The sequence below is a fragment of the Mauremys mutica genome, chromosome 3 (assembly GCF_020497125.1).
Source record: "Mauremys mutica isolate MM-2020 ecotype Southern chromosome 3, ASM2049712v1, whole genome shotgun sequence".
NCBI lineage: Eukaryota > Metazoa > Chordata > Testudines > Geoemydidae > Mauremys > Mauremys mutica.
In genome coordinates, this window is record NC_059074.1 from 61,610,152 (window position 1) to 61,631,080 (window position 20,929).

Here is a 20,929-nt window from a genome sequence, read left to right on the forward strand (position 1 = left end):
CCATTGCATTAGAAAGGTAAGACTACTGATATTAAAATATGAGTTGTGTGCCTTTATTTGTAGAACAAAAAAATAAGTTTTTTTTATATAGCACTTTTATCCAACGTGCTTTACAATAGTTAGCTAACGGTATAAACAACATTTGGAAAGATCATTAAGTGATCTGCTCAGACCCTCAGCAATTTTCTAGTGGTCCGTGAAATAAAAAGTTTGAGAACCACTACAGTATTGTATTAGGTGAATTAAAAAATATTATTTCTTTTGTTTATCTTTTTACAGTGCAAATATTTGTTATAAAAATAATATAAAGTGAGCACTGTACACTTTGTATTCTATGTTGTAATTGAAATTGATATATTCTAATATATCAATATTTGAAAATGTAGAAAAACATCCAAAAATATTTAATACATTTCAATTGGTATTCTAGTGTTTAACAGCGTGATTAATTACAATTAATATTTTTAATTACAATTAATTTCTTTTTAGTTATTCATGTGAGTTAACTGTGATTAATCGACAGCCCTAGAATTTAGCTACATTGGTAGCAGGATTCATTGAAGTCGGGGAGCTGTGGGTGTCCAATGCCTCTGGAAATCAAGACAAGAATTTCTAAAAACATTTGTATAGATGTAATGTTTTATTTCAGTGGCTTTTATAACCTTTGGAAAAAATGTATAAGGTAAAAATAAGAAGGGAGAAGAGTGAGGAAGTTGAAGGAAAAAGATGATATTAACATGTTAATTGTTTAAAAAATGTTCGGTATGCCTATATATTCTTTGGAGAAAGACAACATCAAAGGTCTAGTCCTATGCTCCTAAAGTAGGTCAAACTCTCATTGAAATCCTGTTTCTCAGCATTCACTGATTCAGGTGGCATTTGCCATGTTTAAGAGGTATGTGGTATTACTTTAAGTCTAAGATGGAATTTCATTGATGTATAGAATTATTTTGAGGGTATGGAATCTGTTCTGTAAGACAACTTTTAATTAGTGTTGTAAACTTTGTTTGTGCTGCTCAAATAGTAGACCCCCCAATATATTGTAGAATTATCTGGGACAAACGGTAGCAAAATCTGCTTTATTCCAAGTATAGTCCCTTTTTAACTTTCCAAGGATTGTAAATAACAGAGTGGAGTGAATTAAACTTTATTTAACATAATCAGACCAGAGGTTTTGTGTAGAATTATTAATGGCCAGTGCCAGGAAAAAAATCAGCAAGTAAGTGATGGTCTTTGCTGTTTAATTTAGAGAGTGGTTCAGTGACTCTCAGCAGTCATCAACTTATTGAGGGAAAAGCTAGATCTCGTCAAAGCTTTATTTTATTCCATGACAGTCAGTTTGCTTATTTTTCTTCCTATATTTGCATCAGTGATATTTTAATCTTTTAGTGTTAAACAGTAATTGCAGATTTTTCTCATAGATCGTTTGCCACTACTTACTGAATACAACTGCTACTTATGCGAACTGCCACAAAGTAAAAAGCTATTGTTTGTTATATCTATTAACAAAATAGTATTCATAAAGTGGGACTTTATAGACTAGCTACGTATTTGTATCAGGGTGGGTTTAATTTAAATCAAATTGATTTAAATCACTAGTCAGGAAGACTCGATTTAATCATGGATTTCTACATAAAAGTGCATTCTTGTTGGGTGTTATAACCTTAATACATATTCTTCACAACTCAGAGATAGATGTAGGTTTCATGTTTAGAAGATGCACACTATATATTTTTAAACACTATATATTTTTTAAGTGATTTATTTTGAAAACTTTTCAGATTAGTTTTACAGCTATATCAGAAAATGAATGATTGTTTGGTTATTTCATTTACCAAGGGATAATTGAAGCAGATCTTTATGAAGTCATTGGGAGGTGAACTATCTCCAATTCAACAGGTTAATCATTAATATTTGGAGGATGTTTTTTTTTTTTTTTATAAAACATTGATTTTTATCCACCCTGATTTGTACAAAGTTAGACCTGAATTCTGTATAATGTTTACATTACCTCTGCTTTGACCAACCCATATCCAATAGTATATAAGGAAATTGTCATACAACTTTATATACAAATGTTCTTCTTCGAGTGCTTGCTCATATCCATTCCATGTAGGTGTGCGCGCGCCGCGTTCACGTTCGTCGGAAGACTTTTACCCTAGCAACTCAGTGGGTCGGCTGGGCGCCCTCTGGAGTGGCGCCGCCATGGCCCCGGATATATACACCAGCCGACCCACGCACCCCTCAGTTCCTTCTTACCGCCCGTGTCGGTCGTTGGAACGGTGGAGTGCAGCTTAGCTGACCTCCACCTCCCTAGCATTCTCATAGTTCTGGTTCTTCTTATGTATATATAGTTGTAAATTAGTTGAAATTTAGATAGTGTAGTTAGTTCTTTTTATTTGTTAAGTTAGTGTTTACTGAGTTTAGTCGGGTTCGGGGCTTAGGCCCTCCCCGCACCGGGACCGGAGCTCATGCCCGGCTCCCCGGGATTCAAGCTGTGCTCGGCTTGCCGTTGGCCGATACCCACAGGAGATCCGCACGACTCCTGTTTGAAGTGCCTCGGCGAGTCGCACTTATCTACTAAGTGCTCAATTTGTAAGTCATTTAACCCTCGCACCAAGAAGGAGCGGGACATTAGACTTAAACAGCTCCTTATGGAGGCGGCTCTTACCCCTCCGTCCTCGGCACCCAGTGCACTGCCATCGGACTCAAGGAGTTCCTCTTCGGCACCGGGCCGCACTGGTGCGCCCACGCCGTCCCGGTACCATAAGTCTCCGGCTCCCAAGTCAAGCCAGAGGCGGTCGCTCTCCTCGAGCGAGAAAGAATAAGACCCCTGCCGCTCCGGCACCGCCCGAAGTGCGGCAAGAGGGCACGGCTCCGTCGCACCACCCGGTGCCTACTGCCACTGCGACGCCTGCTAAGCCGTTGCCGTCGACTCCAGTCCCCCCGGGCCCGTCGAGTCCGGCACCTGTCTCCCCGGCACCCGCCATGGTCGAGTTGATTGTGCCATCCACGCCGGAGGTCTGTGAGGTTGCGAAGGACCTGATTGCGCTGTTGGATGCGGCACCGCTGCCACCCCTGGCACCGCCGGTGCGGGTAGTCCAGTCAATCGGGAAGCCAGCCCTGATCCGTCCGACTGCTGTCAGCGCTCCTGACCGGCACCGCTCTCGATCGCGGTCCCGCAGACATTCCAGGTCCTGGCACCGTTCCCGCTCCTCATGCCGTTCGCAGTCCCAGCACCGCTCGGTGCGGTGCCGGTCGGACTTGCGGCACCGTTCTCCATCCCGGTCACCGTCATATTACTCACGGCACCGCTTGCGGTCCCGGCACCGTTCACGGCACCACTCCCCAAGGAGCCGCTCCCGTCGCCGATACTCTAGGTCCCGGTCGACCTCCCAGTACCGAGCCGGTCGTAGGTCCCGGTCCCATTCTCGGCACCGCAGTCCTTCGCGGCACTGCTCCCCGGTGCGGAAGAGCACCAGATCGGTGGGGACATCGGCGCAAGGCCTCTCCGCTCCGCCATGGCCTTCTAGACATCCGTCGGCTTCGTCCCAGGCGGCAAGTTACTTCTCCCAGGACCAGGAAGCGGGTGTACCGGAGGGCCTGTTCCAGGAAGCCCATTCCGATGCACAAGGTCCTCAGCAGTGGCCCTTTTGGACACCATGGACGTGTCATCAAGCCCAGGGTGCTCCTCTGGTTCCATCGCGGGCCGCTTCTTCCAAGCATCGGGCCCTCGAGGCCACAGTTAGTCGTCCTCCACCGGCTGGTACGGACACCCAGTTAGCTCCGGCGGCCACCTCACCGGTGCAGCTTGAGCAAGAGCCTCAACCTGACCAGGAGCAAATACAGGATGTCCTCGCCCCCGGCGTCTCGTCCTCTTCTTCGCCGTATGAGGCAGTGGCAGGCTCATCGTCCTCGAGCCCGCCCCCAGTTGATCTTGCTGCACACCAGGACCTCCTCAGGCGGATCGCCCTTAACATCAACCTTCAGGTAGAGGAGGTCCCAGAGGTCGAGGACCCTGTCGTCAGCATCCTGGCGGCTGACGCACCCACAAGAGTGGCTCTGCCGTTTATTAAGACTATCCAAGCGAAGGCAGACACATTGTGGCAATCGCCGGCATCTATTCCACCGACGGCAAAGGGAGTCGAGCGAAAATACATGGTGCCATCCCGAGGGTATGAGTACCTCTATATGCATCCTCCTCCTTCCTCCCTGGTGGTCCAGTCCGTCAATGACAAGGAGCGCCATGGACAGCCGGCCCCCACTCCAAAATCTAAGGAGGCCAGGCGGATGGACCTCCTGGGCCGTAAGGTGTATTCGGCGGGCGCCTTGCAGCTCCGCGTAGTGAATCAGCATGCTCTCCTGAGTCACTACGATTACAACACCTGGGCGGAGATGGCTAAATTCCGGGAGTTGCTTCCCCCAGATTCCCGCCAGGAGTATAAAGCCTTCCTGGAGGAAGGGAAGAAGGTGGCTAAGACCTCGTTGCAGGCCTCCCTAGACGCGGCGGACTCCGCAGCCAGGACCTTGGCGGCCAGCGTCACCATGAGGCGCATCTCCTGGCTGCAGGCTTCCAACCTTCCGCCAGAGCTCCAGTACACCATTCAGGACCTGCCCTTCGAGGGCAAGGATTTGTTCTCGGAAAAAACTGACGCTAGGCTTCAGAATTTAAAGGACAATCGGGTTACTGTGCGTAACTTGGGTATGCATACTCCCGTAACCCAGCGGCACACTTACCACCCCCAGCCCTTCCGTCCGTACTCTGTCCCTAGGCAGAGACAAGATTTCAGCAGATGCCGAGGGCGCAGAGGCCGCAGGCGCTATTCGGGCTCTCAACCAAACCAAAATCGCGGCCCCTCGAAACAGCAGCCGGACCCGAAGTCGTCCTTTTGAAGGCGCGCCCGGGGACAGCATACCACTCCCAGTTCGGGATCCTTTCCCTCCCTTCTCCAACCGCCTCTCTTATTTTTTCCCCGCGTGGTCCCACCTGACCTCGGATGCCTGGGTCCTGTGGACCGTGAACCATGGATACCACCTCCAGTTTGCTTCAACCCCGCCTTTCCGCCCTCCCTCCCAGTCCCTCTTCAGGGACCCCTCTCACGAGCAATTCCTCTTACAAGAGGTCCAGACGCTCCTCGACATCGGAGCAATAGAGGAGGTGCCACGGAAGGAATGGGGCAAGGGGTTTTATTCCCGTTACTTCCTGGTTCCAAAGTCAAAAGGGGGTCTCAGGCCGATCCTAGACCTACGTGGCCTCAACAAATTCCTGATAAAGTTAAAGTTCCGGATGGTCTCCTTAGGGACCATTATCCCGTCCTTGGATCCTGGCGACTGGTATGCTGCCCTCGACATGAAAGACGTTTACTTTCATATAGCCATTTTTCCGCCGCACAGACATTACCTCTGCTTCATGGCGGGCCATCGCCATATCCAGTTTGCGGTCCTCCCCTTCAGCCGCTCCACAGCGCCTCGAGTATTTACGAAGTGCATGGCAGTGGTAGCTGCCCACCTCCGCCGCCAAGGGCTCCATGTGTTTCCTTTCCTGGACGACTGGCTCCTCAAGAGGGCCTCTCGGGAACAAGTCGGGGAGCATGTGCGAGTAGCAAAGGACCTGTTCATGAGCCTCGGCCTGCTGCTCAACGTGGACAAACCCACCCTGGTTCCCACGAAGAGGCTGGACTTTATAGGAGCGACCTTGGATTCCACTCTGTCCAAGGCTTGTCTTCCTCAGCCACGGTTCCTAGCATTGGCAACCTTCATCGGCGGCCTTCAGGCCTTCTCCACGACATCAGTCTGCACTTGCCTCGCTCTGCTGGGCCACATGGCGGCGTGTACGTACGTCACCAAGTTCGCCAGGCTCCGACTCCGCCCCTTTCAGATGTGGCTCCATTCGGTGTACCGTCCAGCCAGGGACTCGATGGACACCTTAGTCACCGTTCCGCCGGGTGCGCTTCGCTCCCTCGACTGGTGGCTAAACCCCTCCATGGTGTGTGCAGGGTTGCCGTTTCATCCGCCCCAGCCCACGCTGTCTCTGACGACAGACGCGTCTTCCCTCGGCTGGGGAGCCCACCTAGGCCGCCTCCGCACCCAGGGCCTGTGGTCACCAGAGGAACTCTCCCTCCACATAAACGTGCGGGAGCTCAGAGTGGTTCGCCTAGCTTGCCATGCGTTCCTCAGGCTTCTGTCTGGCCGTTGTGTCTCCGTCTTTACGGACAACACAACGGCCATGTATTACATAAACAAGCAGGGCGGGACTCGCTGTTCCCCTCTTTGCCGAGAGGCCATCGACTTATGGGAGTTCTGCATAGCTCATACGATCGACCTGGTGGCATCCTTTCTCCCGGGAGTTCGGAACACTTTTGCGGACTGGTTGAGCAGATCCTTCCTGTGCCACGAGTGGTCCATAAGACCGGACATTATCCACACAATCTTCCGCAAGTGGGGCTTTCCCCAGGTGGACCTATTCGCGACATGCACGAACAGGAAGTGCCAAACGTTCTGCTCGTTCCAGGGCCACTCGCCAGGGTCGATCTCGGATGCATTTCTCATTCAGTGGATGCACCAACTGCTTTATGCGTTTCCCCCGTTCCCACTGGTTCACAGGGTTCTGTTGAAGCTCCGGCAGGACAGAGCCCACCTGATCCTGATAGCTCCAGCGTGGCCCAGGCAGCCCTGGTACTCCACGCTGCTCAGCCTCTCTGTGTCCCCACCGATCACCCTCCCCCTCTGCCCGGATCTTATAACCCAGGAGCACGGCAGTCTCCGCCATCCGGACCTCACGGCTCTCCACCTCACGGCGTGGCTCCTGCGTGGCTACACTCCTCAGAGCTATGCTGCTCCGCCCCTGTACAGCACATCCTGCTCAGTAGCAGGAAACCTTCCACTTGGTGCACATACTTGGCCAAATGGAAGCGTTTCTCGGTCTGGTGTACGTCGCAGGCTCTTGTGCCCACGGAGGTCCCCGTTCCAGTCATTCTGGACTACCTCTGGCACCTTAAGCAGCAGGGCCTTGCCATTTCTTCCCTGAAGGTCCACTTAGCCATATCCACTTTCCATCCTGGCGAGGGTGGTCACTCTGTGTTTTCTCACCCGGTGGTCGCTAGGTTCTGCAAAGGGCTGGAACGCCTCTACCCTCAGGTCCGTCGCCCCGCCCCTACCTGGGACCTCAACCTAGTACTGAACAGGCTCATGGGTCCGCCCTTTGAGCTGTTGGCAACCTGTTCTCTCCTATAACTTTCATGGAAGACAGTTTTTCTGGTGGCCATTACTTCGGCTAGGCGGGTCTCTGAGCTCCAAGCACTCACCGTAGACCCTCCTTACACTGTCTTTCACAAGGACAAAGTTCAATTGCGGCCACATCCTGCTTTTCTCCCTAAGGTGGTTTCGGCCTTCCATACCAATCAGGACATCTTCCTCCCAGTTTTCTTCCCAAAACCTCATTCATCTCCAAGGGAGCAGCGGTTGCACTCCCTAGATGTCCGCAGGGCACTTGCATTTTATATTGACCGCACAAGGCCCTTCCGTAAGTCCCCTCAGCTTTTCGTGGCCGTAGCGGACCGTATGAAAGGCCTTCCCATCTCCACTCAAAGGATTTCCTCCTGGCTAACAGCATGCATCTGCACGTGCTATGACTTGGCCCATGTCCCAGCGGGCCACCTCACTGCCCATTCTACAAGGGCTCAGGCTTCTTCGGCTGCCTTCCTGGCACACGTACCGGTCCAGGAGATATGCCGTGCAGCGACCTGGTCATCGGTCCACACGTTTGCTTCACACTACGCTCTGGTGCAGCAGTCTAGAGACGATGCGGCCTTTGGCTCGGCGGTTTTACACTCCGCCACGTCTCACTCCGACCCCACCGCCTAGGTAAGGCTTGGGAATCACCTACATGGAATGGATACGAGCAAGCACTCGAAGAAGAAAAGACGGTTACTCACCGTTGTAACTGTTGTTCTTCGAGATGTGTTGCTCATATCCATTCCAAACCCACCCTCCTTCCCCACTGTCGGAGTAGCCGGCAAGAAGTAACTGAGGGGTGAGTGGGTCAGCTGGTGTATATATCCGGGGCCATGGCGGCGCCACTTCAGGGGGCGCCCAGCCGACCCACTGAGTTGCTAGGGTAAAAGTCTTCCGACGAACGTGCACGCGGCGCGCGCACACCTACATGGAATGGATATGAGCAACACATCTCGAAGAACAACAGTTACAACGGTGAGTAACCATCTTTTCGTTGTAACTACAAGTCATGCTGCTCTAAACTCTGCAAGTTGTCAGTGGTCCCAGAGATCACAGGGGTTCACCAACTGTTCACTCTGTTCCCCAGCCACGATTGCTGCACCAGGTACTGGGAGACGGATAGCACAGGAGTTGCTATAGTGGCTCTTCCCTACCTACATTGTGGGGAATTCTCTGACCAGTCACTCTGTTTTTGAGTCTGTTTTTTACTGGAACAGTAGCTCAAAGCCAATTTAATAAATCGGAGGATTATGGTCAAATTTCAGTTGAAGCTTCACTTTGAAGGTGGCCACTTTAGTGAGATATCCAAATACAGCACTGGCAATGACTAATTATTTAAAGCAAAATGACTAGGAATCTGGTATTAAGGCTAGAAATGAAATGCTGCGTAGTATTTGAGGTGCCTGTAGTTGTAGGTAATAAGATTTTTTTTTAAATAAAATTTCTTTTATATTTTTTCCATCCCAAGAAATATTTGCTAGGCTGATAGAACATGTTGTGTAAATAATACAGAAATTGACTTTTTATAGCCTGAAATAAAGGACATTGGAAATCCTGGTGGTTTGGTATTCTTGACTGCCAAAGGCAAGTTAGTTTGCTAACATGCTCAAGGTTATACTCTAAAAGATATAGAATTTGTAAAATATATATCCAGCCTTAATGCATAAAAATGAGAAATGAAGTCAGTAAAGATGACTGACATGCTAAAAATGTGAAACATGTTTGTTTGTGGCATTGCCTAAACCTCTGTGTAACAATTTGCAGTGTACTTAACCTTATCTAGATCTACAGGGATTATGTAGGCTGTCTAGAAGGCAGAATGATCCACATACAAGTGCTGCTCCAGTTATATATTATTAGTGGATACACCGGAAAATCTTTCAAAACTGTAGTTGTCTAAATTATTCCTGCAAAGTGCAACAATAGCATTGTGAATGATGTCTTTTACAAATGCCACATATCATTGTGTCCTGGTTTAAGGCAATATAAGATCATCATGCTTGTGACCTCAAATTACAATTACATAGACTTAATTGTTAATGGAAATTGAATCATTTTGTCTTGCATGAAGTAGACATACTAGCTTTCTGGCATATTTGCACCCTATCTCAGCAGGAGGTACTCTTATGCTGTTCAACTAGTGATAGTATTGTTTATAGTTTGGGATGTGTGGGGTGTGTGTTTTATTAAAAGAAAAATACCTTCCATATGTATGCCCTGCATTGGGACAGTCGAGAAAACGATGGATGGTTACTTCCTGCATGATTTTCCTCTTTAGTAAATGTGTGTGTAAAGTAATATGGTGTGATGGGACATCCTGAAGGAGTCAAGATATGAGATGTTATTTTGTGACAAGTCTATAACTCTGAAGCCTGCTTGCAATCAACTCCACACATGCTTTATACAGTTTTAAGATAATATTGTTGCCAGTTTTATATGATCTATCTCTTAATATTATGATAAAGTTCCAAGTAATTTTGTTTGGAGATTTATTTACCTTTTCCTCACATAAATTTCATATTTATACTGTTTCCGTTTATCTGTGAAAATGTAATCATATTAGAGGACCTTACAGTATATTTTGTACTGTCATGATGATGATGATATTTGGTTTGGTTTCTAGTGACAATAGAAGTGACTTTACTGAATGAATCTGTGAATGAGTTTTGCATACAGCAGAACCTCAGAGTTACAAACACCTAAGGAATGGAGTTAGTTCATACCTCTGAAATGTTTGTAACTCTGAACAAAATGTTAAGGTTCTTTCAAAAGTTTACAACTGAACATTGACTTAATACAGCTTTGAAAATTTATTATGCAGAAGAAAATGCTGCTTTCCCTTTATTTGTATTGTTAGTAGTTTACATTTAACACAGTACTGTATTGTATTTGCTTTTTTGGGGTGAGGGCGTCTCTGCTGCTGCCTGATTGCATACTACTAGTTCCAACTGAAATGTGTGGTTGACTGGTCAGTTTGTAACTCTGGTGTTCTTAACTCTCAGGTTCTATTGTATTATGACAACCAGGTTTTGTTGGATCTGGAAATATACAGATGAGAATCTGTGTATCATGTTTGAAAACTGCAAATATACATAAAACTAACAAAAAACAAACAAAAAAGCAGCACGCGGGGATTAAATCTATGGCTGCCCCCATTTACTATGGCTATTAGGAGGGGTAGAATGAATGATAATGTATGTGCACAACTTGTTCAAGTGGTGTAGGGCAGACCAAGGTAGAAAACAGTATGGTATTTCCTTCCAACTTGACTGATTGCTTCATTGCAGCTATAGGTGGGCTCTGGCTGATTGGCTGGAGCTGCTATCTCTCTCCTGCTCCTCTCTGTCTCTTCCCTCCATCCTTCCTTCCTTTCCTCCCCTACCACTGTTGCCTCCCTCCCCTCATTGTCCTCTCTCCATTCCTGTGTTGTTCCTTTTTAGTTAATTCCCTTCCTTAACTGCCTTTGTCCTATAATTGGTTGAATGTTATAAAATGAAAAATAACAACCCTACAAATTGATATGTAAACCAAACAAAATATTATGTCACTCATATGCTGGTTGTGAACCATCACTCTGTTTGTATGTGTATATTTCTTTCCCCTTACTATATGTCTGTCATGTCTATTTAGACTGCAAGTGCTTTTTCTTTAAGAAAGAGACTGTCATATACTGTTTTGCACAGTGCCTAACACAATGAGATCTCAATCTTGGTTAGGTGCTCTAAATGCTATTGTTCCTTCACTGGTTTCTGTGAATCTGTTTTTTCAAAATATGCTGAGGTGAACACATTTATAACTGTATGTTCCATTTTCTTCTACTTCCATAATTTTTTTTCTTCTACTAAGTGGAAGTTCATTGTTTCCTTCATGACCATCCATTTCTGAAGGTTTTATAAGAAGTCGTTCCTATATTATATTGTCTGGTGTAAGGCAGTAAAATTAATGTGATTTGTGTATATACAGAGGCCACATAGCCATTCTGGGTTTAGTGAGGATATGTCCTGCATGGCTTTGTGTTTAAGCAACAAGAGGTGAATCGAGAGGGCTGAGTTTTCTCCTTTGCTCTGCCACACTTTCTGGTAGGATCTTAAGCTCTGTACCTCTTGTTTCCTCTTCTATAAAATCTTAAATACTAACTCACGGGGAAGTAAAGGCTAATTACGTTAATGTTTGTAATGCAGTTTGAGAGCCTGAGATGGAAAGTGTGATTAGAAATGCAAATTACTATTTTCTGCCCACAGTGAACTAATTTGTACAACCTCTTCCTGTCCTCACACAATATTTTTATACTGATTTTGTCAGCAACCTGTTCTGAACATTCTGCCATTGATTATTGTTGGTGATAGTGTGCTTTGCACTATATAAGGTATTGAAGACATGACTCTGCTCCCAGGATCTTACAGTATCCTAAGGAACAGCACACAAACCTGTTGAGACAGCCAGAGTGAGATACTAAATGTGAGAAACTTGAGTATATTGGCTGGGTGCTAGGGGGGTGGGGGAGCCTGGGCACACTAGCACCCACCCGTTTCCAAAAGACACCGAGATCCTCACATTTAAAATCTTAGAGTGTGTGTGCGTGTGTGCGTGTGTGTGTAGGGATATTAAAGAGGGTACTAACAGTGATTCCCCCAAGTGACAGTGACCCACCCCCCCCAGTTTCACCAAGTGCAGAGGTCTTTTAGTTCTTCTGTTGGGGCTTGTGGGCTCCTGTCTGCAGAAAACACTGATTGTATCTGTCCTGTGGAAGATACTCTGTTACTATGTAAAACTTACAAACAAGTTAATTGACTTTGTTCTTGAAGTAAACACTATGCTAGCCTTAAGCTGTAATTGATACAATGTAAACAAACAGACTCCCACCCTCTGTGATTACAGGGCCGGGAATCTCATAGCAATTAACACACACCCCAAAAGTGGTGGAGACAGTAAATTAAAATATGGTTAAGATATGGAATGTATGTTAATGAATGTTTGATGTACGTGAATGGTTAGGGAGGTGCCAGCCTGGAAAGGATCCATCGGCCGAAGAATGTGTCAAGTGGGCCACCAGACAACCCCCAGAGGGTAAACTGGGATCCATCCCAAACACCTGGAAGGAATGTGCCACTTTAGACAGTGTGGAGCCACCAGGAATGTGCCATCTGCTAATTGAGCCAACAACAGCAGGATGAAACGGTTCCCATAGACTAACATAGGAATTAATCCCTATAAAAATGAACTCTAAAAACTGAGAACTTTGAGTCACTGCTTCTGCTGCCAACCTTCAGGAGCATCAGGTGCATCTGACACAGACTTGGCTCCATCCTCATGACCAAGATACCTGGCCAGTAACTTGGCATGAGCAACGTCTAGGCTGGTAACTATAACACCTATACAGAACCTGAATGAATGATTGTGTGAATGAATATATATGTGTGTGTGTATAAGGAATAAGTAGTGATAGGAATAAGTAGTTAAACAACGTTGTTTGCTTTTATCTTTTGCTTTATTATTATATTTACAATAAATGTGGCATCTTTGCCTTATCCCTCTTAATAAGATCCTGCTGGTTTTTATTATATTGTATAACGTGTGTGTGTGATGTAGTTTTTAGCTGTCAGAAGTTAAGTTTTGAATTTATCTTCATTTTTCCATGTCTTCCTTTTTACATATTTATTTTTTAATTTAAAAGTGTGTGTGTATGTATATATAAGTAAAGAGATCATACAAAGTAGGGGTTTGGACAGATGTTGAAAAGATGGAACTTACAGATACTTATATTCAGTTTCAGGTGCAGTATCCTGTGTCCCACTCTCTTGTTTTGCTGGGAAAGTGCAACAAATTAAGAAAGTCTATAATATCTCTGCTGTTATCTGAAGTAAATCAATTTGCTGATGAGTTGCAGCAAGCCCACCAGGTACTGTTCTATTGAAAATTTTATATTGTCGTGAAGCAAAGTAAACCATAATACTTATTTAAATGGTACAACTTTTTAACACTAGAGCTCTGTTTCAGTCTCTTAATTTAAAATAACAAAAAGATCCACAGAAGTTGTTGACTTTCAGATTTAAATTTATATCTTCTACCAAGTTTCAGATATTTTTGAAAGTTAAATTTTTCATTCTACAAAAATAGTGTGTGATTTTCTTAAGTGAAAGATCAGCAAATTGAAGAAATTTCCAAACTAGGACCAAGTCTCAAAATATCTTAAATTCAAATACATGCACAATATACCTCTGATCTGTTTGACACCTGTTTTGGTCTGGTTATGCTGTAGAAACTGCACTGGTGGTGGCTGTGGTTGATCCTTTGCTAGTGATTCATGGAGGTCAGGCATTCATTTTTAGATCGATCAGGTATCTTTGATACCATTGAGCGCAAGGTATTATTTGTTTACTGACCCTCATTAAAGCTGACTGGGTTGTTCTTGAGTGGCTTTCTTTCTGGGTGATCCCGAAGGGCAATTGTTTATCCGTGGCTATTGTTCTTGTATGTTGTCCCACAGATTCCATCTTTTTACCCTTTCTGTTAAATGTATGCATGAGGCTTGTAGAGGGTTACTGAGGAAGAATGTCTTGAGAAGCCTTCAGAATGTTAACAGTGAATTTTATAGCTCTTTTCTGTCCCTGCTGGTGCAGTGGAGCAGTGTTATAATTGGCTAACAGAAATAATAGATGTGCACTGTTAGGAGATTTACCTAGCTGTAGAGCAAGTAGTTAAAACAAGACTGAGATGATGCTTACAGGATTTGAGAAATAACTGAAAGAGATGGTAAACATTGTATCAGCATCCCTGAATGTTGGGATATGCAGACATACAACCTGGGGAGTTTTTTGGATATCCAGGGAGCTATGTGCTTACCATGATCTGGCACAGACAAGGAAGCTACATTCTTTCCTTTCAGAGATGGCTTTTGCCTTGGTTATCTAGCTATAAAAATATTTATACCAGGCAAATTGCCCTTATTCCCTTGTTAACACACGATTAGATTATTGCAATGAATGAGTTATGGAGAGCAGAATGGAATGGAGGCTGTGGCTTGGGCAGGGCTCATTTCATAGGAGATTAATTTAAGATTTCTTGTGCTGGCTGTATTTTGAAATAGAATGATTGTATACTTGGGCTAAGCATACTTTTTCAAGTACGAAACAAGTGTTTAAAAAAAATTACCTCCGGGGAAAATATATATACCGTTAGTATCTGCTGAACAGATGTGAGATCTGGGAAATCCAGTAGATCCCAAGGCATTATTGTAGTTGCATGTAGACACACAGGCACTCCACTGTATTCCTAGTGACCCCTAAACTCCTCTTAGAGTATGGCTCCCTTATACACTGCTCTGGAAAGTTCTACAGACAAAAGACACATAACAAAAAATAATATCTGGAGAAAAAGGAAAGCGCAAGGTATTGAAAAGTATCTAAATGACTCATTAAAGTCATATAGAAAAATATTCTAATCAAGTTCCACGTCATTTATTTCTATTACTAAGTATAAACACCTCTCTCTTCAACATTAAATATTCCACAAAACAACCTTAATTGTGGTGCTTTTTTCATTATGCTCAGTTTGAGTGATACATTTGTTGAACTACTTGTGTATTAATTATGATATTATGTGGAACATACGTTTTGGCAACTCAAAAACAGGTAGGCAATTACCAACATGAGATTACAAAGAAATAGCATTTCCAAACTAAACTCCTGACATTCTTTATAAGGATCAGCAAAGATTGAATGAAAGGAAAAAGAAAGGATGAGATTTTCCTGCATTATAGTAAGGCATTGGTGACATGCTGCCATTCTTGATAGTATCTAAGAAATTGAACAAAAATCTGTACATTTCATTTAAAAATAGAAATATGTAATTAAATACATAATTTTTAAAAATTAAACAACATATTCTGGCATGATTAAATCCCACCTGTGTAAAAATCACAAGATTATGCACCCATTATTTCAGCACATTGCCGTCACCAGTGCTGACACAGCACATATCAAGTGTGTTGCATCATCCATTATGCTCCATGTTGATGTAAGGGTTCTGTTGGGTTATTGGGAAGACTGTGCTGAGCTCAAGAATTATGATAGTTCATTTCACTTTGCCGTACAGAATTTTAGTGTTTGTTGCTATTCTGTGTTGTAAGAAAGACTTCGTTGGAAAGAATCCTATGTTTGATGAAGAGATTATGGCATGAGAGTTTATAAATTGTGTATTTTACAGATGATAAACATAGGGCTAAATTAATATGCCATGACTTTTAACTTTAAATTATACTCTTTATTTGTGTAACGTAGAGGTAGATTTTCCAATGGCAAATACAGTTAGTGGTGTTCTGTAAAGCCATGATGTGGTTTGAGAATATTGCACTACTAAATTCATTTGTAAATGTAGAAGAGTTGATACTTTAATCCATAAACAATTTTCTACATAATAGCCAGTACAATAAATTGTAGGATAATTCCTGTGCTTGTCTTATTAAACCAGAATTCTAAATGAAAATGACATCAGCTTTGATCTTGTCACATTGAACTAAAATTTCATTCTATTTACTTAGATATGAAAGTTATTTTCAATATTAATTTATAAATTGTGTATTTTAATTTTTTCCGTATAATTTCTGATTCTGAAAAATGATCACAAAAATAGCCTCAAATTTGTACAGTTAGCAGCGTTTCAATAAAATGTCCCTATAATCACTTATAAATACAAGTACGTATATATTTTTCCTACATGTAATAAGTATTTTGGGAAATTATGTTTAACAAAAGTATCATAGTTCAGAAAAGGATTAAAATAGTTAATATAAATCCTGTATGCTATTCTGCTCAAAGTAAAAATATAAAATCATTTTCAAATGTACAGAATTCATGTTAAAGATCTTCCTCCATCAACATTTAAATTACAGTCTGCAGAAAGATGATACTCTCTACCAAATGCCAGTAACTGACAAATGGCCAGATCCTGCTTCATTTGTCAAAACTATCATTGACTTCAGAGGACATCTTGCTTGATTGCAGGATCAGGCTCCAATAGGCATTTCAGATATCCTGTTTAAACAGAACAAAATTGAGAATCTGAATCTTAGTTATGATCCAACTAGGTTTATAGTGTGTGACAGGTTTTGACTTAAGAATTCCAAAAGATCTAAAAAGAATGGAGCTGTGTCAGTTGAGCCTAGACCTATGTCTCTACATCTCACAGCTTTTTCAAAGTTGTATGTTGAACTTGAATTTTATTGACTAAAAAATAGATTCTGTGTAGGAGAATGGATCAAATCAAATGAAACAAGAAAGAAGTAAAAAGAACAGGAGTACTTGTGGCACCTTAAAGACTAACAAATTTATTTTAGCATGAGCTTTCGTGAGCTGCAGCTCACTTCTTCGGATGCATAGAATGGAACACACAGACAGGGGATATTTATAAGTAGTAATTGTTACCTGAAATTGTTATACTGATCTTTTAGAAACCTCCTGAATAGTTAAATCCTGTGGTCTTAGAGGCCACAAATGAAAGAGAAATGTATGAATAATGGAGGTTTGCCTCACATTTTATAACACAACTCTCCATATTTTAATATATAAAATAAAACCAGCCAAGATGCTTATATAGCAATAAACCACTTTTAAATTTTTACTGACTTTCATCCTCAGAATACCATCTTTTTCCCAGTTTTTGTTCAGTCATTGCATATTGGATTATATCTAATTAAAGGGCCCAGTGCTGCAAACTCTGAAGCAAGTGAGTAACTTTACTCACATTGGCCCTGGTTCTGTAAAGTTCTTAATCATATGCTTAAAGTTAAGCACATACTTAAATGCTTTGCTGAATGACAGTTTAATAGGGTCTTCGGTGGGCTGGGAGGCCTACTGGTTAACATCCACTCACTTGTGGGGCAGTAGTAGGGGAGCCCGGGCCCACCTGCTCCACCAGCCTCTAACCCAGGGCCCTAGGAAGGATAGCAGGATTAGAGTTACCCTCCCGGAGTTACTTCCTACCACTTCTCTCTGCGTCCGGTACCAGTTAAGAAAAAAGAAAACCAAACAGTCAGCCCCAGCCGGACTCAGCGTACAGGCCTATTACATCAGGGAGCCATCACTAGCCTCATTTGGCAGGTGCCTTCAGGGTAGGTATGTACTCCTCTCCAGCCTTCTGAGCTTTTCAACCCTGTCTCCAGTTGGAGCACCCTCTGCAAGATTGAAGGGATGAGGCTAGCTGGGCCCAATACTGTCCTTTAACCCCTTACGGCCCAGTGTGGGTTTTGTATATCCCATCAGACTGGGCCATTGTTTTCTATTTAGGTACATATATTAACGTAAATAGAATTGGGCCTCTTTGATTGTTACTTCTGTGGCATATGGCTTGATGTCTTTGACTGTAAAGCAACATGCCCACCTATGTGCTGTATAATTTAATAATTGTAACTGATTGTAAGACCCTTACATCACATCTATCCTGCAGGAACAGGAGTGTCTTGTCTTGTCTTTTTTTTTACCAAAAAAAAATGAAAAAAACTCAGAGTTGCTTAATATTATTTACTCTGTAGAGCAGATGGAATTTATGGCTCCAGAACTGTATTATAGAATGTAGATTATTCCTTTAATCAGAGTGCTTATGTAGCACATTTTCCTTGGTGATGCCTCATAATCGCTTCAGAGACAGAGGATCAGAAATGGAAAGCACATATTGATTGAAAGAATGTTTCTAACCTGCCAGGGTGTGGCACTTTATAGACTAACAGACGTATTGGAGCATGAGCTTTCGTGGGTGAATACCCACTTCATCAGATGCATTTTTTTAAAAGAATTGTTAAATAGAAAATAAGTTGAACTTAATTGGTGAGACCTTTTTTAATAATATTAGGTTTCACCTCACTAGGATGTCTTACCTAACTTTTGAGAACAGGTATGGGCCAGACATGATGTAAGCTATTAAAAAGATGTTTAGGCTCTTCTTTAATTATTCCTACTGGGTAGATTAGTAACATTTTTCCACAATATATAAATTCTATACATTGTTTTTCCAAATGGGCTGTCCATATCTTCTTCACATGTAAAATATTTATTTTAGGCATTTTTAGTGACATTTTTTAAATGGTAATTTTCATGCTAACAAATACTTTTTTATATCTTTTTATATACATAATGTGTGTGCATGCAAAAACATACACACACACACACTCTATGAAAACTACCACTAGTTTGGAAGACTGCCAAAATATACATATAAGCACATAGTTCTTCTGTCAGTAAGGACCTGATTCTGCAGACCTTCTGTATGGAAAGCCATCATAGACTTAAGTAAGAGTTAAGTGTACAAAAACATTATATGATGTCTTAACCTATGCAAAGCTATATAAGAAATTCCTATTACCTATCTGGTGGAAAAGATAGAATTATAATATACCTTCAAGTTCCATTCACAGTGATTCATTTGTTAACTTATGCCCTAGTTCTGCAAAATATTTAAGCACCTGCTTAAGTCTGTCCATAGTAAATTCAAAAGCTTGTCTCTCTCACCAACAAAAGTTGGTCCAAGAACAGATATTACCTCACTCAGCGTGTCTCTCTCATATTCAGCAAAGCACTTAAGGTCATGCTTTGTTAAATAGAGATGGACTGCTGAATTGGGACCAGGGCAAACAGAAAGGATAAAAGTGCTGCAGAGATTCATGTTCTAGTCTAGATCATATGCAGAGGTTATTGCATCAAATACATTCTGTTAGACTGAGAAATCACTTGGAACAACTATTTGTGGAGTAACAAGGAAAGCCATGCCAGAGGGGGCTGAAGGCTGGGAAATGATCAGTGTGCTGAGCTCACTGATGTCTCTGGGCAAAAGCTGGAGACATACCTCAGAAAGAAACAGGATGGGGAAGCACCCTAGTAGAGGGGCGATGAGAGATGCTGGAGCTGTACTTAACAGGTGAGCATGGTAAGAAACATCAATGCTAGACTGGAGAGCCAGAGCATGGTGAGAGATGCCAGAGTTGTATTTGGTATGTTGATGGACTACAGGGCCTTGAAAGACTTAATGTACTGTTTGGGCTGTGCTGAGGAATTCTGGATTGTGGTTGAGGAACTTCTGTAATAAATTAACCCCACAAGGGCGATTCATGTGTAGAGAGCTTGCATACACTTACTGGGGACTCTGGAAGATGGGGGGGAAACTGATGCAGGAACACCTGTGCCACAGCCTGCTGCTGTAGGGCACACCAGGCAGGGCTGCCTTTTCACATATAGAGGAGAATGCAGGTACTTTGATCAGACCCTGGCACAGTGTAGCTGAGATTTCTAAGGATGAAGGCTGGGGTGTCAGTGGACAAGGAAAATTGAGGCAAAGGCTGCTTGCAGGGCCACCCTGAGGCCACAAGAGAGCATATTGGAGATGACCACCCTATGACAATCGCCTTTAAGAAGGCCTCAAAACTGACCCTAACCATCAGAGATCCTAGTTCTCATTGTTCTAGGAGTCAGGCAGGTTGTCTCCCTTTTCCTTAGATGTCTGATCGGGGAAGGAGCAGTGTAACCAAGTTCATTAGGCCTTTATGACAGAGCCTAGAGTCACAGCAACCAAATGTATAGTCAGAAAACAGTTTCTAAGGCCCAGGACAGGCTAGTGTCCTGCAACCCATAGCAGCCAGCATGGCTTCTTTTCCCTTCTCTTTCTTGCTCAGCTTCCTTTTCCTGTTTAGATCCAACCCTAGCCTCAGGGCAAAGCAGGGTTCTCCTTGACTGTGCCCAGACTGTTTTGGCTGGAGGTTTCAGACTGTACCTTAAAGGAATAGTGCACCCCACTACATACACACTCCCATCACCCATAGGAAGGGAAGGGTTCTTATCTGAAACTCTGCCCCTCTTCAGTCAAAACTCGATACCGGTCACAAGTGTCATAAACAGACTGGGGATCTAGTTTTACTGCTAATGTCTTCTGCAATTCCAGATTAGATTGCAAGATACATACAAAATAATGTGGCATGCCAGACAAATAGGGAAGTGATAAATGGGCCATACAACCACGCAGTTCGCCCTGACACTATCATGGAATCTAGTAAGGAAAGAAGAATTTAAAGTATTCTTAGGCAGCTGAGAAGTAACATTGCTTTGGCTATACTTAGGTATAGCGCAAAATTGAAGATGACATATAATCAGAAAACTCAGGTGCTTTTGTGAATAGAAGAAGCAGGGATATCGATTTCATGAAGAGAGAAAGGATCTCTTTATTACTGTTGACTAGAGAATTATTTGCTGGAAGAGGTCAATGTTGGTGAGTCATCTCATTCATTAGAGAATAAGTGATGGAGGGGGAGGAAAGCCACCACTGTAAAAATCAGAATGTACTGTATCATAACAGACAAATGGGTTTATGTTATTAGAAGCCTTTGTGCTTATATTTTATGTATGATTTGAAAAAGACACACCATACCATGATTATAAATTACTATAAATAATTTTAATTCTTGCAACAGGGAAAAGGAATGTGATTAACATCTTGCTGGATGCTGCTTTCTGGCTTTACTTTCATACAGTCTGTGTTAATTACTTCCTTTTTTTCCCTTTGACTACTGCTTGCTTCCTCTCAGCAATTCCTCTGTGTGATGGATAGCTGAATGAAAACAAGACAGAATTCTACCTTTTAACCTGCTTTGGTCACTGAGCATTCCTGCTTATTTACAAAAAGAAATGTACTAGAGAAAAGTAAGCACTGCTTCCTT

The 20,929-nt window shown here is 43.1% G+C and overlaps 1 protein-coding gene across 2 annotated transcripts in view; it reads left to right on the top strand.

Moving 5' to 3' along the window:
- The window catches only part of MEI4 (meiotic double-stranded break formation protein 4), a 131,664-nt gene that overhangs the window by 52,901 nt on the left and 57,834 nt on the right, over positions 1-20,929 (top strand). Inside the window, exon 4 of one of the 2 annotated variants that reach the window (XM_045010936.1) lies at positions 13,001-13,132. The exons of the other annotated variant lie outside the window; for it this stretch is intronic. Within the exon in view, the coding sequence (XP_044866871.1) occupies positions 13,001-13,132 (132 nt within the window). The remainder of the gene's footprint in view (positions 1-13,000; positions 13,133-20,929) is intronic. 2 annotated transcript variants of the gene reach the window in all.